The sequence below is a fragment of the Pygocentrus nattereri genome, chromosome 9, assembly GCF_015220715.1.
Source record: "Pygocentrus nattereri isolate fPygNat1 chromosome 9, fPygNat1.pri, whole genome shotgun sequence".
Taxonomy (NCBI): Eukaryota; Metazoa; Chordata; class Actinopteri; order Characiformes; family Serrasalmidae; genus Pygocentrus; species Pygocentrus nattereri.
In genome coordinates this window covers 32,019,765-32,045,949 of record NC_051219.1, presented here as the reverse complement: position 1 = coordinate 32,045,949, position 26,185 = coordinate 32,019,765, and the positions used below count along the sequence as shown (strand labels likewise).

Here is a 26,185-nt window from a genome sequence, read left to right as displayed (position 1 = left end):
TGAAAGAGTGACTCACATAGCCGTAAAAGCACCTTTCCAAAAATATAACTTGAGGAGAATAAAAGTGTCTCTCTTTTTTTTTTTTTTTTTTTTTTTTTGGAGTAAAATAAATGCTAAAGCTCCAAAGTGAGAGGTGTGTCCAATCACAAAACAACACAGTCAGAAACAAGAGCATAATGAAATTAATTACAAAACGGGAGTTAATACCTACATATCTCAAAAACTCTCTAACGTTTTTTTGTACTAAAAGAGTTTAATGTAACATGTAAGCATCACTCCCCAGTTCATACGGCCCACATGTGAAAACCAAGCTGTGAAAACATGTTGTTCGGAGTCCAATGTGTTTGTGATGTCACAGAAACAAGTGCAAACAAACAACTAACAGCAGTTTAGCCCTGCCTCCTTCATCTGAAGTGGTATGGAATGAATGCTTGAAAAACAGACGATACAGGGCAGACAATAAGCAGAGAGCTTATTTACACAGCACAGTCTTAAAGGCAGAGCATTGAAAAACACCCAGTTTACCCTGAGGAGGAAAGAAAGGCTGGAAATGGTCATGTGAAAAATGAATTGTAGATGTTTCTCATGAATAAACCCACACAAATGTAACGCTGCTGTCAGAACAAAACCTCGTATCTCCATTTTTGTTTTTCAGTTTTTGACATAATTTGAAAAATACCTGTTGTCTTTGCAACTTTGTGTGCGTTTCATGGTGAATGGGCCAAAAGAAACGACCCAAAATGACTCGTAAAGACGTCTGGTTCCATTGACTTACATTAAAAGTAAGGTAGGTTTTTTCCTTCTCCTGTAAAGTTACTATTTTGAAGATATAAATAGAACTTTGTTGCTGTTTTTTGGAGGGGGGTAAAATATGGGCCCTTTAATAACTAAAATGTGAGTACAATCATTTGTAGTAAAATCATTTTTTTTATATATCAAATGTTACACAAAAGTACATATAACTGATCTTGCTGATCAAATGCAATCAGTGACCTTCCTAACATTCTAGCTTTTGCTAAATATAAGCTACAAAATAATTCAGTGAATGTTTATCTAAGCAAAAACTGATTTTCAGATGTTTAGATGTGCATAATGAATAGTAATGAATAATAATGAATAGGTCCTCAGAAATGTGAGGAAGCCAACTCAGCAGCCTCTATTCATAGACGACACGCTGTGAAGGGGGAAAAACGAGAGAGGGAAAATGAAAGGTTTGTCAGGGACAGGAAAACTGCAATGAGAGAGCATTCCAGCGCCAGACAATGAGGGGTGGGACACAGCTGTGTAGTTCAGAATCTGTAATCTAACTCTTAAATCAGGGACACGGCGAGGTCTGGGTTGTACTTTATCGAGATGAAGTCTGAGGAAGGAGTCGCTGGAGGAGGAATGTTTATTTCGAAGCGGAAGCCCTCCGGCAGTGCTCCGGAGCCCCTCGCTTCGCCTTCGCCGTTTATCACCTCGAGATTTAGCTGAAGATTAGCCGTGTTAGCCGAGCCCGTGCTCGTCTGCGCTTCCCCTGGTTCTCACTTTAGCAAGTGCGACGTCATTTTTCTTCATATTTCGCGTAAGAAGGAAGCTAACAGTGCACTCGGAGACGGTGAGCGAGGCGTTGAGAAGTCAGTAAACCTGGCATAACTTTGTGGTCTTCTCTAAAAGTCGAGGTGGTTTGTCAGCGAAGCTGAGGATGTGCTAATGCGGCGTGGTTTTTGCACATCTGGATACCAGAGGCGCTGACTGTGGTGTGGTTTGGCATCTCCTCCTTAAAGTCCTCAAAAGTGGTGCTAGAAGCTTGATCTTTTTCAGTCAGGAGCACTTTGGTGACAGTATGTGAACTGAAGGTGCATCTGAACATCTTGTTGCTCACTGATCGATAAACGAAGGGGAGGAGGGACGGACAGAGCCGGACGAGAAAGCAGGTAAAATCAGCTTGTCAGCTTCTTGCTCGAATTTGCCAGTTCCATCTTAAATGGCGCAGCAGTTACGTGCTAGTGCCTCAGCCTGAGACGGCGGAATGCAGCTGCTGCGCTATTTAAGGTGGAACGGGAAAATTCGAACAAGAAGCTGGTGAAAAGGAAGCCAACTTCACCCACCTCACCACACGGCCAACCTGCTCAAGCGTTCACACGATGATGACTTATTAAGATATTTTATCGGTATTTCATTCAAAAATGGGCTTTAAGTTGTTTTGCTTTAAGCGTTTTTGAAACGGAGAGGTGGGTAGCTAGGATGTAATTGCATATATATTAAGTACAGTATGATGCTTTTTGGACTTTTGGACAGTATTTAGTTTTTCCGAGGTTTGATATGTTGAAACAAATGAAAAACTACCAGTAGTGCCGCATTTAAACAACAATAACCTAAGAAACGCTATGAGGTCGAGTACGAGCACAGTGACTTTCAGATACTGCGCTAAATCCTCTTAAACAAGAGTGATTCTGTTCTGGAACTGTGTGTAATTTCAAAGTATGTGAGAAACAGAAATGAATTTTCTTTTGAGAAAATGAATTTAGAATGTTTTCTGTTTAACTTTATTTTGCTCACATGTCCATAAGGATAAGCTGAGCCAATATGTGTGTGTGTGTGTGTGTGTGGGGTTCAGCACCTGGGCTACCTGGACTACTCACACCTCTCACTTTGCAGCTTATGTATTTAGACCAAAAGGACCCCAAATGGACAGAAATAGAGCCTAATAAACTTTAGTTGTTTAGCAGATTCTGGATGTGCTTGCACACAATAAGCTGCATTCTGGAGGAAGTTCAGTACTTTAGGAGTTCTTTGACCTGGTACTGAAGTCAGTTTTGGTAGCTCCCTTTACTTCTGCTTGGGTCATTATTTCACTGAAGCACTTTTACTGGATTGTGCTTTTAGGCTACTTTCTTCACTTCTGCTTAAAGAGATTCATTGAAATACAACAGTGCACGTCAGTTTAGAGGGACCATTAGAGTTTAGGATTGTGGAGATGACAGCTGGATAAAACAAGACCTGCAAAAATAGCGTGTGCCAGATTACAATAAATAAGATTTGCTGTCAACACTGATTTGCTTAAAGATAAGACGTGGTAGCAAGTAAATGCTATGCCAGATTTTGAAAGACTCATATCATGCATAACTATTTGTATTAGCTGCAATTATTCATAAAGGCCGTAAAAACAGAACATTGCAATTATTACACATTCAGATAAACTGCATAGTTGTCACCCTACATATGTGCTTGTTCACAAACAATAGTAAGTAAGAATGAACACGAACGGAACCCACACTCAACAAACATGTGGATATATCTCTTAAAACATCTGCTATATGCAGGCAGAACTTGCACTCATGAATACAATCCAGCATACCAGTCTTTCCTAACTCAAGTCAAAACACTGCACAGAGCGAAGTGCCAGATGGAGCCACAGATATGCGGCAGAGCTGGCAAAACTTCCACTGTTTTACTTTATCCAGGCTGACTATTGCATGTTGTTCTTGTAGCAAAATAATAGTCAGAAATATTCGCAGTCAGTACAGCGTAAGGTAGACAAGTGTAAAGTTTGTCTCCATTATAATGAGTAAGCACAGCCTCTCTAAATGTTGAAATAAGAGCACCCAATGCTGTATTTCTTATGTTATACTAACAGAACGTGTCAGTGAACATGTCAGATGAGAATAGCAATCACATTCAAGGAGCGCAGTCTCAGAAAAGAGGAAGGTCAATGAGCAAAAGTACCATTAGTTGTCATGGGTCTGGTGACTGCTGCTAGTAAATATTGTGACAGTGACAGGGACATAGAAACAGGAATTATGTGTCATCAAGTTAAACTTCACTTTTGATTAATGAGTTGAGTACGTACACAATCTGATCTGAGAGCAGACACAGCACTATAGCTATAAAGAATCAGAAATAAGAACCAGTGTCTCCGTAGAGAATAGTGTAATTCCAAATGGGTGGAGTTGTTTGCCATTGTAAATGGAGCCCACAGGGCCCACAAATTACCCATCTGTGATATACAAGGCAGCATGTAGCACATCTGACTTAAAATCTAAATGCAGTTGCAGAGATTTTTAATTGTAAAGCACTTACTGTGTTGTACGCAGCATGCAATTCTCATTTGCTAGAACAAAAAAACTTTGTTGTTTTCTGGACAGCAAAGTGACTTTTCACTTGGAAGGGTCTATTAACTTTAAATGTTATTGCTGTGACTGTTAAAGTTACACAATGTAAGATTTGGGGATTTGGAGACCTCACTGATGGGAATGTGTAATTGTATGCAAGGCTTGGAAGAACGTTTTGTAACATGGGTTGAGTTTTGGACCCCTTCCGTGAGTAGATGAACCTGATGATTACAAGTGCATTGAAGGAGTATTAAAAGGGAACTTGGACACGAGTCTTCCAAGGATATAAGTGACTCATCTTCTATTGTCATCATATCTTCATCGGTATAATGTTGATTTTGTATTTGAGACCTGAACATTGAGCTGGATCTGTGCGTGTGGTGCAGCGTTCACACCGGCAGCAACTTTTTACCTCTTGTCAACTCGCTGGTCGCTTAGGGCCTGTGGTTGTTTCTAAACTGGAGAGGACCATTAGTTGCCATTGTTTCAGTGACACCAAGCACAAATCAGGTGCGTTCCTGCTGAAAATGAAGATCCTGGAGAGGAATTGCTTGGGGGTTTATTTTTATTTAATCCCTGTGTAGTGCACTCAATTTGTAAGAAACTGAAGTAAGAAAACGGTTTGGTTTTTGCGGTTGCGTTCAAACACTTGGAGAACATCTGGAATCGGTCAAGATGTGTGCAGCAATGTTAAGTGATTGATAGAGCCTTATTTGCATGTTGCACCTCTGCAGTTTTTTAGGCTACTGTTCTACATATGAGCATTTGCACTCTACATATATTTATAAACACGAGCATATATTTATAAATGCACCTTAGGCAGTGCCTCTAGTTAACAGCCACACTGTGATAAGAAACGAGACCAAGAGAGACATGCGTGGCTTAAAACACGCTACAGTCATTCAGCTAACGTCTGAATTCAACTATGGTCCCCAAACAGATGTGTTATCTCACAGCTGGTCAGAAGTGAGTGTGCATTAGGTATAAAGTAGTCTTATGTTTTGGAAACACAGTGCAATTATTATTTCACTATAAAGGCCATGTGTTTTAGTCTTTTAGAACTTACAAAAATAGTGACTCCAGTAGTAGATAAAATGTAGAATTGGGTTGGGAGAGCTTATGCTGGGTAACACACTTAATCGCTGCCTGTGTTGCTCTGTGTTGCTCTTACATTAATAAAGGAGCTGAAAAAACTGGATTATGTTTAAAAGATGTAGAGAAAATAGGAGTAATAACTACTATGCAAGGCCTGGTAGACCACCAAAACAGGTGGTGACTGTTTATCACCATCAGATTAACAGCACTTAAAGCTTTCATCTGTAAGAGAGAGAAGAAAATCAAGCTCCACTCTTGCTTCAGATTTTTTCAAAAATCCACAGCTGTTTCTGTCCGTCCTTCCACTGTGAGAAGACAACTCAGTGTTAAGGGTCTGAAAGGATGTGTGGCTGTCAAGAAGCTGTTCCTGAAAAACAAGGAAATCGACAAATCGAAGGATGGAGCTGCACAGTGTTCACAGAACCTCACAGACCTCAACAGCATTGAATGTGTAGGGGATTATTTGGCTTGTGAGAAGCAGAAAATGCAACCAACTACTAAGACTGAACTTTGGAGGTGTGGAAAAATATCCCTGCAGATTTCTTTGAAAAACTGAAAGCAGGTCTCCTAAAAATAATGGAAGATGCAATAGAGGCAAAATACTGAAAAAAGAATATGTATTCGCAATAAAAGTTATTGAAAGTTTTAACTACGGATCCTTCAAATGTCAAGCAGTGAAACCTTGGTGTGATGGAAGCCTGTTGTTTTCTGTGTATGCCATGTTCTAGTACTCCTCTGTTTCCCAGACTTACACTGGTGATATTTTTACTCACTCCCAAAAATGTATACAGTTAGGCCCAGAAATATTTGGACAGTGACACAATCTTCATGATTTGGGCTCTGCATGCCACCACATTGGATTTAAAATGGAACAACTGAGATGTAATGAATTGCAGCCATTTTCCTACAAAGCCTCCACATTTCAGGGGCTCAAAAGTAATTGGACAGATTAACTTTACCATAAATAAAATGTCTATTTTTAATACTTTGTTGAGAATCCTTTGCAGGCAATGACTACCTGAAGTCTTGACCTCATGGACATCACCAAACGCTGGGTTTCCTCCTTTGTGATGCTTTGCCAGGCCTTTGCTGCAGCTGTCTTCAGTTGTTGCTTGTTTGTGGGTCTTTCTGCCTTAAGTTTTGTCTTAAGCAAGTGAAATACATGGTCGAACGGGTTGAGATCTGGTGATTGACTCAGCCATTGCAGAATATTCCACTTCTTTGCCTTAAAAAACTCCTGGGTTGCTTTTGCAGTAAGTTTTGGGTCATTGTCCATCTGTACTGTGAAGTGACGTCAAATCAACTTTGCTGCGTTTGGTTGAATCTGAACAGAAAGTATATCCCTGTACACGTCAGAATTCATCCGGCTGCTTCTGTCTTCTGTCACATCATCAGTAAACACTAGTGACCTCGTGCCATTGGAAGCCATGTATACCCATGCCATCACACTGCCTCCACCATGTTTTACAGATGATGTGGGGTGCTTTGGATCATGAGCCATTCCAAGCCTTCTCTATACTTTCTTCTTCCCATCATTCTGGTACAGGTTGATCTTAGTTTCATCTGTCCAAAGAATGCTGTTCCAGAGGTTCCAGGCTTCTTTATACATTTTTTAGCAAAGTCTAATCTGGCCTTTCTATTTTTGAGGCTGATAAATGGTTTGCACCTTGTGGTGAACTCTCTGTTTTTGCTCTCATGAAGTTTTCTCTTTATAGTAGACTTAGATTCTGATACACCTACTTCCTGGAGAGTTTTCTTAGCTTGGGTGGACGTTGTGAAGGATTTTTCTTCACCATGGAAAGGGTTCTGCGATCATCCACCACTTCTTCTGTCTTCTGTGGACGTCCATGCGTTTTTGAGTTCCCGAGCTCACCAGTGCGCTCTTTTTTCCCCAGAATGTACCGATCTGTTGATTTGGCCACTGCTAACATTTCTGCTATCTCTCTGATGGATTTCTTCTTTTTTTCAGCCTAATGATGGTCTGTTTCACTTCCATTGAGAGCTCCTTTGACCGCATGTTGTGGGTTCACAGCAACAGCTTCCAAATGCAAATCCCACACCTGGAATCAACTCTAGACCTTTTACTTGTCTAATTGATGATGGATAAACGAGGGAATAGCCTGTGCAGCCCATGAAATAGCTTTTGAGATAATTGTCCAATTACCTTTATTCCCTTGAAAAAGAGGCAGCTACATATTAAAGAGCCGTAATTCCTAATCCCTTCCTCCAAATTGGGATGTGAATACCTTCAAATTTAAGCAGAGAGTCTGCACTTTAAGCTAATGTTGATTATACAACTGTATCTTGAATATGTTTTGGTAGACCCTTTCATAGCGTTATCTTAAAGGTCTTTATATAATAACCCAGTATTTAGAGAACAGCTATCTAGAGGAAACTTACTGACCAAAGTTAACAACATTTTTGCATTAGTGGTAGGCTTCGCTATGGGCAGCCCACTCGCTTGCTAATTAGCTACTTAGCTGTCCTCCTTTTCTGAATAGACCTTTTATTCAGACAGATTTGCCTACCCAAATATATCTTCTTCATAACTTTGAATCTCCAAGAAAAGCAAGCATAGTCAAGTTTCATTTCCAGGCGTTGAGTGAGGAACAACACGTTTGAACGACGGTAGTAATACATGTAACTTGAAATAGCAGCAGTAAAGAGGATAAGGGGACAAAATAAATAATTGTAGCAAGCTATTCAGCATACCCAGCAATGTTTTAATGAACTAATACATGAGTAAGTCCACCTAAAGAGCATTTAGGATAACTATTGTAAACCGATTATGCTATGATGAACTCTCAGCTGTCAGTAGTAGTATTAACTTTTGTTAAGTACAGTAGGAGACAGCATAAAACTAGAAGCCACAAGCAATGAGAACAAATAGAAATATCTTTTTTGCTTCCTTTGATACTTGCTTTGTCGGTGCATGTAAAGATTAAATGGTTGTAAAGTTGAATGAAAAGTCAAAATTTAGTAAGTCACAGCCTGATATGTATCCTTTGGCGTGACTCTTAATGGTGTGGGCAATGTGACAATATTCATTGTTATTATTATTAGATTATATAACTCATGAAACATTGGATACAAATCATCAAATTCATACTTATAAACATTTTTTTTATTGTGGCACCACTTCTTGTCTGTCCTAACTTATCCAGATCTCAGAAATTACATTAATTATATATTATTAAAAGATATTATGATGCTTACTGAGTATCATGAAACGGTCTTGAAGTGTTGTGATATTATCAGTGATTGTTTAAATTCTGAACAAAATATGAGTAAAATTACAGCAAAGCAAAGCTTTGAAAGCATTTAAAGCGTTTTATAGTTCTGCCTTTTCTGTGTAATCCAGGGCATTTTTTGCTGAGTGTAGTTAAATATATAACAGCACCATGCAGCCCTGTGCAATATAACAGCACAGAGCTCAAACCGCTTTGGCTCTACTCATCTATTTCAAAACACCATGGCTGACTCAGTTTTTCCATTACATCAGAGGAATAAACTGTATACTTATGGAGTTAGAGTCCTAGAGCCCTACAAAAATGCTTCCTGATGTTTTAGCCAACCATTTATGAGCATAGAGTAAGACAACGTAGCAAGGTGTGCTTCATATAGTGGTTTGCTTTGAGCAAATATTGCAGGTTCTTTTGTGGAGATAATGAAACTGACCATAAATACTTTACAAACTTTAAAAAGTTTTTTTCATGTGGAAATGATAAACACATTTGAGTGAAGTGAATTGAGTGCATCACTTTTTACCCGTGTGCACTGTAGTCATATGCTCAGACATGTTTTGTTGATTTTCTAAATGTCCTCTACAGGGAACAAGCTTAATTTACATTTATCATGTAAAAAAAAAAAAAAAAAAAAACTTTTGCACAAGCCGACCGCATTTTATGTTTTATTTTTCCTCTAATATGTTAAATTGAGCAAATTAACAATAGGTAAAATGAAGTTAACTCCAGTTACACTTTACATTGTGTTAATATTTAATGACGGACAGACCAACAGAAATGGTCCAAAATTCAATTTACCCCTTAAAGGGCCAAAGTTTTACTGCACACTTCTATAGCCTAAGAATACCTCAACTTGTTTGCACTGTAGTGTGTAAACCTTAGTATGTCATAAGTCTGAGATTAAAGGGAATGACATTTTTTCCTTCTCCTGTAAAGTTACCTTGTTGGTCTTTTCCTGACAGCGATGATATGTAAACTATATAGTAAACCTCACTCTTCTGTATTCATTTCTATTTACATTTACAGCATTAAGCAGATGCTCTTATCCAGAGTGACTTAGAAGTCAAAGATGAAGACTTTGTTTGTGCTTTGTCTATCTAGAGAAAGTGTCTTTGCTAGTTATCAATATGTTAGAAAGTTAGCCCTGAACTCAGATACTGCCAGAAACAAAACGTCACTGTGGATACCCAGGAAAGAGTTGAACACAGAACAGTGCAATACAATATAATACAATTTTTCCTTAGGTCTAAATTTAATAGATGACTGTGCACTATGTACACAGCAAATGACATTTCAAATCGGTATTTCCTGGCTGCAACTTCAGTGTCAGTTTGAATTTAGTGTCATCATCACTGTAAATTTTAATTTGGTGCACTGCTTTTTTCAATGCACTTTCTGCACCCATGGAATGTTAAAAGTGGACCAAACCCCCCCCAAACACCAAAACACAGCCACATTGTTTGCGTGTCCAGCGGCCTTACAGACCTTCAGGAATGAGCGACCCCCTGTCTCTGTCCGGCCAGCCGGGCGCGGCCTCTCAATGGCAGGAAGCACAGCCATCAATATTTACTCTGCGTGCCGAGCAGCCAGTGTGTCGGCAGAGGAGAGTGGCGCGCAGTGGCCTGCTCTGAAGTCCTCTCCCACCCACTCTGACTGCAGCAATTAGAGTGCAGGCAGACTGACTGGACCCACACTGCCTGCTTTTCCAGCTCATAACTTCCTCTGCTGTGGGGACAGGGGCTGCTGTGGCTTCCACGTCCATTTAGGGAGCTCACGTCCAGTTCACGTAGTGTGCCAGCCATCTGTACAACCGCTTTAAACCATAGGTGGGCAGGATGAGACAGTAGATAAGTGGGTGTTTTGGCGGGGGATGGGGGAGTGATTTTGGCGGATGTGACTCAATGAAAATGTATTAGCCTTTAATGTTTTTCTCTTTCGTTTTTTTTGCAGAAATGGAAAGCGCTGCAATGCTCTCACTGCTGCTCGCTTTTATGTGTTCAGGAATCCACACAGTTCTCACAGGTGAGGCAGCATGCTTAAAGTAAACACACTGCTGTTGTCACTGTGGTTTGGAAGGCAGTCACTGAGCCAGTGTTGGCTGAGGAAAGTGCTTGATATTAGATGTTTGCATGTCTTGTACTTCTATCTATGTTCCCGTGCTGTTCTTCACTGGTTATTTTTTGTTGTTTTTAGGTTGTTTATATGTATTTGTTTGCATGTGCATTAGTGATGGCAACTCAGCAGCGTACAGATGTAGAGATCTGCTCCCTTTGCAGTGAAACAATAGAACAAAGGAAATGTGTATCTTCCTGCTTAGCCGAGGCTGCTGTGCTTGACAGGACACCTTTTAACAAACTCACTTAACCCTCAGCACCCTAGCTTGGCTTCTGCTCAGGCTAATCAACTACATTTATGTGCATTAATATTTGTGTCTTTTTATTTTAATATTACATACACTGTATTGCCAAAAGTCACCCATCCAAATCATTGAATTCAGGTGTTCCAATCACTTCCATGGCCACAGGTGTATAAATCCAATCACCTATGCATGCAGACTGCTTCTACAAACATTAGTGAAAGAATGGCTCACTCTCAGGAACTCAGTGAATTCCACCATGGTACCGTGATAGGATGCCACCTGTGCAACAAGCCCAGTCGTGAACTTTCCTAGCTACTAAATATTCCACAGTCAACTGTCAGCGGAATTATAACAAAGTGGATGCATTTGGGAACAACAGCAACTCAGCCACGAAGTGGTAGGCCATATAAAATGACAGAGCATGGTCAGTGGATGCTAAGGTGCATAGTGCGCAGAGGTCACCAACTTTCTGCAGAGTCAATCACCACAGACCTCCAAACTTCGTGTGGCCTTCAGATTAGTTCAAGAACAGTGTAGAGAGCTTCATGGAATGGATTTCCATGGCCAAGCAGCTGCGTCCAAGCCTTACATCACCAAGCGCAATGCAAAGCATTGAATGCAGTGGTGTAAAGCGCCGCCACTGGACTCTAGAGCAGTGGAGACGGGTTCTCTGGAGTGACGAATCGTGCTTCTCCGTCCGGCAATCCGATGTGCGAGTCTGGGTTTACCGGTTGCCAGGAGAACAGTATTTGTCTGACTGCATTGTGCCAAGTGTAAAGTTTGGTGGAGGGGGGATTATGGTGTGGGGTTGTTTTTCAGGAGTTGGGCTCGGCCCCTTAATTTCAGTGAAAGGAACTCTTAATGCTTCGGCAGACCAAGAGCTTTTGGACAATTTCATGCTCACAACTTTGTGGGAACAGTTTGGGGACGGCCCCTTCCTGTTCCAACGTGACTGCGCACCAGTGCACAAAGCAAGGTCCATAAAGACATGGATGAGTGAGTTTGGTGTGGAAGAACTTGAATGGCCTGCACAAAGTCCTGACCTCAACCCAATAGCATGCCTTTGGGATGAATTAGAGTGGAGACTGTGTGCCAGGCCTTCTCATCCAACATCAGTGCCTGACCTCATAAATGCGCTTCTGGAAGAATGGTCAAAAATTCCCATAAACACACTACTAAAACTTATGGAAAGCCTTCCCAGAAGGGTTGAAGCTGTTATAGCTCTCATATTAAACTCTATGGATTAAGAATGGGTTGTCACTCAAGTTCATATGTGTATGAAGCCAGACGAATGAATACTTTTGGAAATGTAGTGTATAACTAAACCTGTCACAGTTATTTTAGATAATCGCAGTTATTGTGCACAGTTGTTGTCTTTCACAAACCAATACATTCAATGCAAGTGAGTCTCATCACAGGGCATTTATTGAGACATGGCAGAGGTCTTAATAAAACAAGTTCTCACTGGTACTAAAAAGCCTTTAGAGGGCAGTGATGAGTGGTGTTTGCTTATTTGAGGTGAAGCTGAGCATATCATCAGTTGAGAGCTGCTCAAACTATCAAACACTTGAGGTTTGTGATAACACACAACCTTGAAGGTTCTTTTGCTTTTATACAGCCAGTTTGCACAATAAATAAAAATGTTAAGCAAAGAAGCCTTGAATATAATATTAAATGTCCTTTAACATCAATAATTCCTTCTGCCAAAATGTGTGTCATGGACAGCATGGTAAGATTTTGCTTTGGTCATTCGCTAAAACTGCAACCAAATATGTTTTAAAAATCAGAATGTGGGAAAATGTGATCTCATGATTTTGACCATTGTTCTGGCATGGTTTATGGTTAACTGCTGATCTCCTGGGGTTTTCTCAGAATGGTGCAATAAAGAAAAAACATCCTATCAGTGGCAGATCTGCGGACAGAAATGCCTTGTTGATGAGAGAGGTCAGCAGAGAATGGCCAGACTGGTTCGAGCTGACAGAAGGGCTATGTTAACTCAGATAACCAGTCTGTACAATTGCGGTGAGCAAAGAAGCATCTCAGAATGCACAATACACAGAACCTTGAGGCGGATAGGCTACAACAGAAGAAGACCAAGCAAGGTTCCTCTTCTGTCAGCCAACAGCAGAAAACTGAGGCTGCAGTGGTCAGAGACTTGTCACAAACTGGACAGTTGAAGACTGGAAGAATGCTTGAATGCCACAGTCCATTTAAGTGTTGCTGCTGGTCATGTTTATCATGTTCATTTTCTAATGGCCACTTCCAGCATTACAATGCACTGTCACAATGTCACAAAGCAAAAGTCTCAAATTGTTTTCATGAGCATGACAGTGAGTTTTTCAGTGGCCTTTCCTGCCACCAGATTTAAATGGAATGTGGCAGAACACAAGGTCTATGGCATAAAAGTGCACCCAAAAAATCAGGAATTGCGTAATGCTATCATATAAACATAGATCAGAATCTCGAAGGAATGTTTTCAACATCTTGTGGAATCCTTGCCATGAAAACCTGAGGCTGTTTTGAGAGCAAAGCCCTACCCAGCATAAGTATAGTCTTCCTAATAAAGTGCCTGGTGAGTGCATTTAGCTAAAAGACAGCACAATCACATCAAATCGTTTGTAGTGAAGAGAGTGTATTTCCTTTGCCGGGATTTGGGGTGGGACTAAATGAAGCCACTTGCTTGATTTAAAGTGATTTGAGGTCATTGTCCTTTTTTTTAGCTAAATACATGGGAAATAAGGTCCAGAAAGACATCCGAAATATGCACGTTGTGGATGACACTGTAATTACTAAAATATCAGTGATCTGCATTTCCAAACCATTATGTTCAGCAAAATTTAACAAAGAAATTTTTTGTATGTGTTTAGTTGTAGTTTGCTTTCTGGAGTGATAAAATGATGGTTTGATTATTTTTGTAAGTTTATTTTATAAGAAATTGAGGGGAAAAAGTTGAATATTTAATGAATTTCAGTTAATGTCTGGCTAAATTCAGTTTGTTTAGTTATTCTACCATGGCACGGGAGACTGCAAAGTAGTCGTTACTTAGCAGCCTGCACTCAGTAGAATGATATAGTGGTTGTGGAAAAAAATGTGGAATGATTCTCAGCCAATCAGATTGTGCCGACATTTTTATAATGTTATAAAATAACCATAAGCAACTTGGAAGCAAGATAGCTAGTAAGCCAGTTTGCTCACTTTAGATTTGTACTTTAGTCATTGCATACAATAAACCAAGCTCAAAACTAGAATTGGTCACTGATTTGGATGGTTTAGGTATTTGGATTGGACATACTGTACTAAAGCAGGTCATATATTACATGATAGAATAAAATAACAGTGTGCAGAGGCTTTCAGAGATTTCAAATATTTTACAGAAAACCTCTATGGGGATTTTATTGTTGTTACTGTCAAGTTAGCAGTGGTGTACATTCTCTTCTTACACAGTGCTTAATACTACTCAGGCCAGCTCTACTTAAATATGGACATTTGAAATATTTAGGACCTGGAACAGACATTCAAGTGGCATATTCTTTACTTTATGTGCATTGATATATACACAATTTGCAACATTTAGGTTTACTTTATGAACACGAAAATGACATGCTTTAGTGAGATCCTGCATGTGTAGGTTTCCTCTCTTTCAATGATGCACAGTGACTTAAGTGCTAATGGCCCCTCCTTGTGAAAACTAATCACTAGGCTGATTCATTGCAAACTTACATTTTAATGGATTCATTTTATTAACAAGTATTTGATTTTAATCAAGTAATCCTGACAGCGCTATTGACACAATGTGCTATTGACTGCAGGGAACTTTTGATGATGATAACATCTTGTCACATATGTTATCATTACCCTGTTTTTAAGCTGTCCTTATGTCTCTTTCTCTCATGTCTCTCTCTCTTATCTCTCTCTCTCGCTTCCTCTGTATCTCTCTCTCTCTCGCTTCCTCTGTATCTCTGTCTGCTCTCAGCCCAAACCAAGGAAGGCATGTTGTGGTGTGTGTGTGAGCATGCACATACGTGTGATGGTCCAGGCTTTTGTACGGGTGATATCTGCTTCTTTACAATGGTCCATGAGCAGGTTACTAGAGGCTGCTTTATGACAGAACATCGTGAACAGTGCTTAGTGTCCAGTATCCCTGGTGTCTATGTCCACTGCTGCTATACCAACTACTGCAACGGCAACACAACGGTCCCCACAAAAGGTTAGTAACTATATATGACATATTGACTGGAAATATGCTTGTGAATTTGAGATTGCTTTTAAAAGCAATGTCATCTATGGAGTGGGCTTCAAGGCATGCATAAAAATACAAAAAGTAAAATGTCAATGGCACTGGTCTTTATTATAGCATGGTGATAAGCAAAAGCATCGCAAAGCCTTTTCTATATTTTATCCACAGTCATTTCAAAGCAAAAACCATTGGCAGCAGTCGTCCCTTGCCTATTCCAATTCTCAGAGTATATTTATGTATTGGGGGGATTTCTCTCTGGGCCTTTGATTGCCTATGACTCGTAGAGTAGTGCTGCCCTCTAGTGGTGCACAGTAGTCAATGTAGATACACTTAAAGATGCTATAATGTTTATGAAAAAATCTACATTTAGACAGACAATAAAACAGGCAGCTTATTTAATTATTACTGCATTACTATGTGGTTTCTCTCACTAAATTAATTAATTTAATGCTTCAAATTGTCTAGGGGAACAATTAAAATCACATAAAACATAAATATGTAGTAAGTTTCCGTTTAGGAAATCTTGTTTCAAATGTGGAAATCAAATGTTGTGGACAGAGTTATCCAGAACTTTCCCTTTTTCTTTTTTGTTACTTCTTTTTCAGGAGTTGAGGTTCACTTCATATGGGGAAAAAAGCTTTGTTTGTGTGTGTTATAACATATTACTCACATGTTAAAAGATCGATTTGGATATTTGTTTTTACATGCTTATTGTTATTCAAACCAAGATGTGTTTGTATTTAATTGTTGGGAGAACATGATCCTGGTGATTCTGCAAACAAAAATTGTTGTTATCGGCTATATATTTACCAGTACTGATAAAACTATGGGGCATCAGTATTGGTCAGTATTATCTAACCAACTGATATAATTTGAGCTGTAATACTCAGGAAGCAAGGGTTCATTAACTGGATTAACTATATCTATGATATAATTGGAAAATCAATACAATTCACAACCATAATGTTGTTTTATCAGTTCCATGCAGCGTTAACATTAACATCCTGATCAGATCCTCTTCACTTGTCTCTCTCTCTCTTTATATTTGTTTGTTAGTTTGCATGTATGTATTCATTTATGGTGTTTGTTTGTGCACCAGTAGAGCCGAGAAAGACAGACATTGGGATCGTGCCGGTGGTTGTGCCTCTGTTGGTGGTGCTGTTGGTGTTTATAGCGTTGTTAGGACTGGTCCTGTGGCGGCGTTCCCGACGACAGCACCAGCATCTGCAAGAGCTTGATCCCTCCCTGCTCAAAGTGCCCTGTGGAGGAGACCCCACTTATGGGGTATGTGCTACTCTACACAGTCAATCAGCACACACAAACTCCAGCTTTGCCCAATATCATCACTTCACAACCTTGAAAAACAGCATTTTTGTTTTTAATTTTTTCCACACCTTACCCTTCACTTTGTGCAAACATTTCATGATGATTGGAACAATAGAAATTAGTATCATGGTACTTTAAGACTTTTTTTATGGCACATGATATGTCACTATATACACTGCTCAAAAAAATAAAGGGGACACTCAAATAACACATCCTAGATCTGAATGAATGAAATATTCTCATTGAATACTTTGTTCTGTACAAAGTTGAATGTGCCGACAACAAAATCACACAAATTATCAATGGAAATCAAATTTATTAACCAATGGAGGCCTGGATTTGGAGTCACACACAAAATTAAAGTGGAAAAACACACTACAGGCTGATCCAACTTTGATGTGATGTCCTTAAAACAAGTCAAAATGAGGCTCAGTATTGTGTGTGGCCTCCACATGCCTGTATGACCTCCCTACAACGCCTGGGCATGCTCCTGATGAGGTGGCAGATGGTCTCCTGAGGGATCTCTTCCCAGACTTGGACTAAAGTATCTGCCAACTCGTGGACAGTCTGTGGTGCAACGTGGCGTTGGTGGATGGAGCGAGACATGATGTCCCAGATGTGCTCAATCGGATTCAGGTCTGGGGAACAGGCGGGCCAGTCCATAGCGTCAATGCCTTCATCTTGACACACTCCAGCCACATGAGGTCTAGCATTGACCTGCATTAGGAGGAACCCAGGGCCAACCGCACCAGCATATGGTCTCACAAGGGGTCTGAGGATCTCATCTCGGTACCTAATGGCAGTCAGGCTACCTCTGGCGAGCTCATGGAGGGCTGTGCGGCCCGCCAAAGAAATGCCACCCCACACCATTACTGACCCACTGCCAAACCGGTCATGCTGAATGATGTTGCAGGCAGCAGATCGCTCTCCACGGTATCTCCAGACTCTGTCACGTCTGTCACATGTGCTCAGTGTGAACCTGCTTTCATCTGTGAAGAGCACAGGGCGCCAGTGGCGAATTTGCCAATCCTGGTGTTCTCTGGCAAATGCCAAGCGTCCTGCACGGTGTTGGGCTGTGAGCACAACCCCCATCTTTGGACGTCGGGGCCTCATACCATCCTCATGGAGTCGGTTTCTAACCGTTTGTGCAGACACATGCACATTTGTGGCCTGCTGGAGGTCATTTTGCTGGGCTCTGGCAGTGCTCCTCCTGTTCCTCCTTGCACAAACGAGAGTTGTAGAGTCCGCCTCATGCTACCACGAGTGTGAAAGCACCACCAACATTCAAAAGTGACCAAAACATCAGCCAGAAAGAAGAAAAGGTACTGAGAAGCAGTCTGTGGTCCCCACCTGCAGAACCACTCCTTTATTGAGTGTGTCTTGTTAATTGCCAATAATTTCCACCTGTTGTCTATTCCATTTGCACAACAGCTGTGAAATTGATTGTGAGTCAGTGTTGCTTCCAAAGTGGACAGTTTGATTTCACAGAAGTTTGATTTACTTGGAGTTATATTGTGTTGTTTAAGTGTTCCCTTTATTTTTTTCACATAGCAGTGTATATTTTTACTTGCTGTCTGATGAACTGGAAAAGTAGCAATTACACTTTTTAAAAAAAATGTATGAATACAGTGATTTATAATCACCATTTCACACACTGAGCTGCACTAAATCCATTATGCTCTTTTGCAATCAAACAAGTTGAGAAGTGTTTGTTTAAGCACTGATGATATCTATAATATGCTCAGAAAAGCATATTTTGACATATAGTGGTGGAATATATCACAATAATGCTAAATATGTTCATATTATTCAGCCCTAGTTGGAATAATATCTATTGACATTAACATATACGAAACAACACTGTTTTGCTTCTAGTATAAAGTTACTGCTTCACATATACAAGTTTTTCTTATGACAGTGAACATGTACTTTGTATCTTCATCACTATTTGTCATCTATCATGCACAATATGCTTTTTTTTCTTTGTCTCTAGGACATCTTTGATGAGTTTTGCACATCAGGTAGCGGGACTGGGCTGCCTTACCTAGTGCAAAGGACCATGGCTCGACAGATCTCCTTAGTTGAATGTGTTGGTGAGTGAGCTGCACCGTTTCTGTTCTAACTGTGCATCTGTATTTTCTACCTGGTAAATGGCTTTCAATATGTGTTATAGACTTTAATATGGTGATGCTTTTGGTGCAGGCAAGGGCCGGTATGGTGAGGTATGGAGGGGCACATGGATGGGGGAGAGTGTGGCTGTGAAGATCTTTTCATCTCGAGATGAACAGTCCTGGTTCCGAGAGACGGAGATCTACAACACTGTCCAGCTACGACATGAAAACATCTTAGGTGAGATCCAGTTACTTTTAGTGCATATACTCTTCAGGAATCATAAACATTCATTCTGTCCCTTTTTAGATGCCCAACACCTCACTCACTCACTCATCCACTCACAAGAAGAATCTCATGTAGGTGACCACAGGCAAAGAAAGCAAGAAATTTAAACATGTTAACATATTATGGAGATTGTGCTTTACCACATTTAAACGTACTTCATTTCAGCTATATTTGAAATCAATCAATACTTTAGGTCCAACCAAACAATAGCTAAATAGAAGACTTTCACATAACTGCACGTTTTGTTCCCAAACAAATGTTAATAACAATAATAACAATAATACAAGAAACTTATAGCAGTTTTCAAGAACCCAAAGACACTTTCAATTATAATAAAACATAGAACACCACTGTTGATATACTAATCCAAATGCACATACGAGTCATGTTCCGACTAGAGGTCTTACCATCCAACACACCTAACTCAAAATTTCATGAATATTCTGAATGAGATGACTTTAAAAAACTTGAATATTGAGTTGAATTAATCTGTCAAAATATATTATTTCTCTTTCATAAAAAGTGTCTATGAGGAAGATTGAAGATGCCCTTAAGAACTCCAAAATCAAGTGGAAAAATGTTCTCAAGTGGTTGAGAGAGAAAGGGAGTGTTCAAAACCTGCTATGCTCTGGCTATCCAAAAGAGAAAATCCAACAAGCCTGGTTGTGCAGACTTATGCACTTGACTAAAAGACTTCATGCTGTCAACCAAAAAAAAGAAAATGCAACAAAATACTAACATAAATGCAGTACTAAATACTGACCTACATAAATGAAAGAGACATTAATGTTTATCTCACTAAAGTTTGAGTATGTTTACTTGCTTACGCAAGCTTTCGGGTAAGCTGGGACAATGTAACACAACTTAAAAATCCCAACACATTACAAAAAACAGAAAGCATCACACCTAAGGAGTTTTGGCTATGAAAAGCACCCAAAGTACTTCAAAATAGCTCCTCTGTCTCCTTTCTCTGCTGTTCACGTGACAGAGTGCAGGTATATCTCCCTGGACCTTTTTTTCTCCACTCTTTTTTCTTTTTCATTAGCTGTTCCCTGCATCACTCACACACATATCAGAGGGTCTTCAATGTCTTCAGAGCTTAAACAGAAGGCTAAAGGAGTGACTTGTTTCTCCTCTCACACTACCAGATCGTCCACTTCATCAGTTACATCAGATTGAGCTCCAAACTGGAAATTTGCTTCAGATTGTGAAAATTTGTCATAATCAGAGTAAAAATAAGGCTACAAATGGCCTAGTATAGGCCCAGATTTAGTAAACCTGATCATAATTGCTAGTTGTTGTAACTTTTCTGATAGATATAAATAAATAAATGAAAACATTAACTTAGAAAGTCATAAATAAACAAAAGTGTAGGTAATGTCCCAAGACTACTTTTGAAAACTGTATGTAAGAGTGGGGTTTTTATCAATCGCACTTTGTCCTAGTTAACATCAAATACCCTCAATCAGGCATTCCTGCGTCCCATCCTGGTGATCTATCCCCCTGGAGAGTTTAGTTAGTATATGATATTCAGATACTTTTAAAGGCCTTCATTAACTGGATCAGAGTTGAAACTAATCTAGGTGGGTAGATCACCAGGACTGGACTGGACCCCTAGGGAAGCTGAATCAGTGCATTAACTAGTCGTCTTCTCTGTATTCAGGTTTTATTGCATCAGACATGACATCTAAGAACTCCAGCACACAGCTCTGGCTGGTCACTCATTTCCATGAGCTGGGCTCCCTCTACGACTTCCTGCAGTACAGCACTTTGGACCCTGAGGGCTGCCTGCGCATGTGCCTGTCAGTGGCTAGTGGTCTGGTGCACCTACACACGGAGATCTTTGGCACCCAAGGAAAGCCTGCCATTGCCCACCGTGACCTCAAGAGTCGCAACATTCTGGTGAAGAGGAACGGCCAGTGCTGCATCGCTGACCTGGGTGAATGAAGGGTTCAGATAGGCAGACCTCATTTGTGAAAACTGCATGGGCATGGATTGAGTACCATTAGTAAACACATGTTTAAAAGTTCTAGCACTTCTACAAAACCAAGTGTCAGTAATTGAAGCTGTTTGTGGCAAGTTATAATTTTTCCAACTGTTTAGAATAGTCTGCCCGGTGGCTGCTGGGATGGGCTCCGGTGCCCGCGACCCTGGGGGAGAAGCGGCTTAGAAAATGAATGAATGAATGTTCAGAATAGGTTACTTTTATGTTATCGAGGTTTGCAGTGAAAATGAAATCAAATGCAACCTACATGAACTACCTGCTGATGGGCGATTCTCTTTGTGATTCTCTAGGTTTGGCAGTCATTCACTCTGTACCCAGTGACTACTTAGATGTAGGGAACAACCCAAGAGTGGGCACCAAGCGCTACATGGCCCCGGAGGTCCTGGATGAGAGCATCCGTGTGGACATCTTTGAGTCATACAAGCAGACTGATATCTGGGCTTTGAGCCTCGTTCTGTGGGAGATAACCCGCCGTACCACCGTAAATGGTTAGTACTGGACTGGAATTTAGGATTTAAGCCTATTCTGAGACTTGAACAGAAACTCTATAGAAACAGTATTTTAGTCCAAGGCTAGATTTAAGTCCAAAAGGTGGATCCAGAACTTAATGGCCACTTTATGGTCATCTGTGAGGGTTACTGTAAGGTTTAGGTAGTCATTTGCAAAGTTTACACATAAGCTTCAGTACAGTGCAAAAGTCAGAGACCACCCTTTATTTAATTAATTGTGAAAAAGTGAAAACATACATTAAGTCCAAGTTATTTAATTTTTTTTTCAGGTGATTTTTCTGAAGAAATTTGATGTATGACAATCCACTTGCATAAAGAAGGGAAATGTCAAAGGAAAATATGTTTTCAAAACTGTTAAAAAAAATGATAATGAGAAATTGAGACTCCTTTACAAAGTTTGTAGGAAATCAAGCTCAACCTCACTGAATTTGTTTGGGATTACTTGGAAAAATCCAGCCCACCTCTAAAAGTGAATGTTGGAGATGTGGAAAAATATCCCTGCAGATTCCTTTAACGACTGAAAAGAATGGAAGCTGTAATAAAACGTGGACGCAAATACTCAAAATTTTCTTAGTGTATTTAGTTGTTGAGGCTTTTGTGTAATTGTCAGTTAAATATATGTTTCCTTTTTTTCTGAGACCAAAAGAAAACAACTTGTACTTAATGGATGGTTTGACTTAGTTAAATAAACAGAAGTCTCTGACTTTTGCACTGTACATTTCTAAATATTGATCTAAGTACAAGGATTACTTACCTAGCCGTGACCTCACTGTTCAGAGGATGAAGGCAATAAAGCTGTTAACCACTCTCCAGTAGTATCTTGACATAGTTTTTTACTTTGTCTATTTGAAGCCATTTTCATAAGTTTTTGAATAACATAATTTGTTCTGTTACTAAGAGAACATTTATAATACCATTGTGATAAGCGTAAAGGAAATATCTACCATATTTCTCACATCACTCCACAGAGTTCCCTTGTCTTGCTGCCCTGCCAACCCGCCCTCTCATTTTTTCTCTGTCTGAGTCTGTTTCCACTATCCACCCACGATTAGCAGTCTAGCAATTATAAACAGTCTTATCAGGTGTCAGCACTTCCCTCATAGATTCCAGATGCTTTCTTTCTCTCTCTCTCTCTCTCTCTCTCACTCTTTCTCTCTCTGTCTCTCTTTCTCTCTCTCGCTGTCTCCCTCATACACAAATCAAACATCTGTGAACACCATGCACAAAATTAACAATTACATTGAAAAACAGTATGTACCCCTGTGATCTTGTAGCTTTTTTGCAACCTCTGTCATCCTTTAAAGTAGATTTATTGCCAAACTGAAAAAGCATCTGTCTTTCTCATTCTTTCTCATGTCATGTAGTACAGGATATACAATTATAGCCTCACTCCCTCTTACTGATACCAAATTCTGCTCTCTGCTCTTTTCCCCCAAAATGTCAGCTGCCACATGAGCATAAGCTTTCTGGATATTGTCCAGCCTGACTCCCACAAGACTACTAGTGGTTCCAAACTCCTTAAAAGTCCAAACCACTGGTTTATAGATATGGTTTGGACAGACTTATAGTCTCAGCAAATATCTGCCCTTTTTGTCAGGGGCAATATTGACTGTAAGTGACTGCAAACATTGATTAAATGTGCTGCAAATTTTTTCATTTCTGTGCAGGAATTACAGAGGAATACCGTCTGCCATTCTTCGATGTGGTTCCCTCTGACCCCAGTTTTGAGGAAATGAAGAAAGTGGTGTGTGTGGACCAGTACAGGCCTTGCCTTCACAACAGGCTGCACTCTCATCCGGTAAGCAGTTCAAGAAGACCTTTGTCATCCTGACCATATACAAGTGTAGAGTGAAATGAAACAACATTCCTCCAGTGTTTATAGAATCACACAGTACGAGTGACCATGCTGTATTATAATATTTTATACTAATGCTGTTTGCCATCCGGTGTCGACCAGAAGAGGATGGGTTCCCCTTTTGAGTCTAAGGTTTCATCCTCTTGCTCTTAGGGAGGTGTTCCTTGCCACTGTTGCCCTTGTAAAGCTGCTTTGTCACAACACCTGTTGTAAAAAGTGACATATAAATAAACTTTGGCTTTGACTTTGATTTTGACTTAGATAACAGAGTGCTGTTAGGCAAGGCACTGTAGAGGTCAACACTAAATTAAAATAAATGCTCAACAGTAGGTTCAGAGTACAATATTTACAATGCAGTACACACACAGAACAAGATATTGGTGCTTATTCATCAAAGTTGCATGCATCCAAATCTCTGTATTAAGTAAGCATATGAAAGGTTCATAGACAGGTTTCTTATTATAATAATGTGTAGGAAATTTGAGTGTGAAAATGAAAAGAATTTAGTGTTAAATAATCGAAATTGTTAATATCATCAACAATATCAAGAAATCTAGAAAATAACAATGATCATAATAACTGCGCACACAAGAATCCTTAAATAGAAGGTTATTGATTATTTTCCGCTAGCTGGCTAATTTGTCAACTGAATTATTCCTTCAGCAAGAAAAAAAAACATTTGAAGAGATTAAGGTTAGTGCTATATCACCAACACAAGCTAGCACCATTGATGTATTTAGATCAGAGGTTATCAGTCAGGATTTTAGAGCGCAGTAGGGATTCCCAATGATTTTGTGATGTATTTTACATTATACATGCTGAGTATTGTAGTGAGAGGATTGACAAAAAAAATCATGAATTCTGTAAAACTTATGGCTGAGGGAGCAGTGCTGCCCCAGAAAGTGACACAACCCACCAGTACTTTATATGCTAGTTTTCTTCTTTAACTATATAACAATTAACTATAGACAATCATTGGCTCATGAGCCTGTAGAATGCTTTGATTGTTTTTATTGACCCGCTTTCATAACATCTGCATGAATTACAGTGTTTTATGTAAATCATATACATATTTCCAACTTGAGTCGTGCCACGTGGAAATGATATGTCAATGAGAAACTTGTGCATCCTTTTCTTTCCATGCACTGAAGCCGATTCATCGACGGTGCTCTAATCTCTCATTCTGATGACAGTTACATGAATCAGACACAGAGTACTGTGTATGTCATTCCATGCTCTCCCATTTGCACTCCTCTTTTTGCAATCTTGATGAATAAGGTCCAGTATGAGGCAGAGAGTAAAATGCATAAGAATGTGAATTGTGCAAGGAGTGCAGTCCTGAGTAGATGTGTAAATTATAAGTTAACTGTATTAGTAGTATAACTTAATTCTGTCAAAAAACAATCATCCAGTCAGTGTTTTCTTCCAAAATACAGTTCAGTATGAATGTTTCTCCACAACTGCTCACATGAAAACTGTTCAAGCTTTCTGGAAAAAAAGCCATTTAGCTTTATAGTGCTGCTGTTGTTGTTTTGACGTAAACTGTGAACAATGCTCTGCGCTGTGGTCCTCCCACATCCAAACAGAGTAGAGGAACACAATCCACTTATTATGTCATACCCATTACATGCATAACCAGATTTCATGTCAAGCCAATAAATTCATGACGAATGTGTCTCATTGTTCAATAATGTCTTGCAGATCCTGTCTACCATTGCTAAAATTATGAAGGAGTGCTGGTTCCAGAGCCCCTCAGCTCGCCTCACTGCCCTCCGTGTGCGTAAAACCCTGGCAAAGCTGGACCAGGACCAGGACGGCAGCACGGACAAACTAAAAGTGGATGTCTAGAACTCTAGTTCTGAACACACAGCACCTTATGACGGGCCCAAGTGCCACATTACGAACTGTTCGGGTTCCGTATTCACTTCATGTGCCTTTTAACAATAGCCTCTATCCTAAGTTCATCTCTTGCGCTTCAGCCGAGGAAGCCACAGCTTTGTTGGACTGACTGAAGCCCACAGCTGTGCTCCTTCCCGGGACTGCAGTATTGCCCGCTGTTGAAGGATTTACTGCATTTATCAGCATGGTGACTCAGTTGTGAGTGAAAGTGAGCCATGAGCCAACAGAAAAGCACTCTAGGGTCGAGCATATTGCGAATGTTTTTCTGTCAGTGTTTTTATGAATGTGTTTGTCAGGATATGAGCCATACTGGACTTCCAAATGGAGGAGTTTCCTGAAATTCCTTCATGAGTTTCATGCAAGTTTTCCTCCTCCGCTTAAATACTAAATGTCTTAAAACAGGCCGCCCTGTATGTATTCTCACATTTTTTTTCATGTCATGTTTTATATGTGTATTTTTTCATTTTGTAGTTTTTACGGAAGTTTTGTAGTTTTCCATTTTTAGCATATATCCATGAATAAGCACTGCCATGATAACACTCACATCGCTTCTGTCATTGAAAACACTTGTATCTCCATTTTATTATTTTTGACTTTGTTGGATGATTTGAAACCCCAAGCTACCCTTTAAAGTGCGTTCACTTTTCTTGACGAATGGATCAACAGAAATGGTCCAAAAGAACTTGGAAAAAATATTTTCTGTTATAGGTTGAAAAATAGTTTTCCTTCTCCTATAAAGTTACATTTTAGAGATACAAGGTTTTGTTCTGACAATGACGACATGCAATATTCATATTGAAACTGAGAACCTAGGATAGTATTTTATTGTTAAATGGTATGTTTCAACCCAAAATTGTTCTTATGTAGTATATCTTTTGTATCATTTCCTTTAAATATTTTTCATAATTATTTTTTTAAAAGAACTATTTACTTTTGTTTCGCACAAAACAAATATTACTCTCACTACAAGTAATGGTATTTAAAGAAATAAAACTACACAGTATTTAAGTTAATTGTTTCTTCTAATGTGTTATATTTCCTGAACTGTGAGGCTAACAGTGTTTTCAGCAAATGAGCTCTAATGATGGCCCCACCAAGAGAATCTTAACATTTCATGAATACTGCATGTATTGTACATAATGTATAAATGCATTTTAAATTTCA

At 39.6% G+C, this 26,185-nt stretch overlaps 1 protein-coding gene across 3 annotated transcripts; it reads left to right on the top strand.

Annotated features, from left to right (window-relative positions):
* The first annotated feature begins 1,249 nt into the window (after positions 1-1,249).
* Positions 1,250-26,185, top strand: acvrl1 (activin A receptor like type 1). 3 transcript variants are annotated; one of them, XM_017707910.2, is made up of 10 exons: positions 1,250-1,916; positions 10,385-10,456; positions 14,767-15,000; positions 16,130-16,314; positions 18,350-18,449; positions 18,559-18,705; positions 20,417-20,692; positions 21,049-21,246; positions 22,935-23,065; positions 24,824-26,185. In XM_017707910.2, the coding sequence occupies exons 2-10, from the start codon at positions 10,387-10,389 to the stop codon at positions 24,968-24,970; spliced, it is 1,488 nt and encodes a 495-aa protein (XP_017563399.1). In that variant the 5' UTR covers positions 1,250-1,916; positions 10,385-10,386; the 3' UTR covers positions 24,971-26,185. The 3 variants fall into 3 exon arrangements, with proteins under 3 accessions (XP_017563399.1, XP_017563417.1, XP_017563408.1); XM_017707928.2 differs by having other exon boundaries at positions 1,252-1,916; positions 16,133-16,314; XM_017707919.2 differs by lacking the exon at positions 1,250-1,916 and adding an exon at positions 10,047-10,260.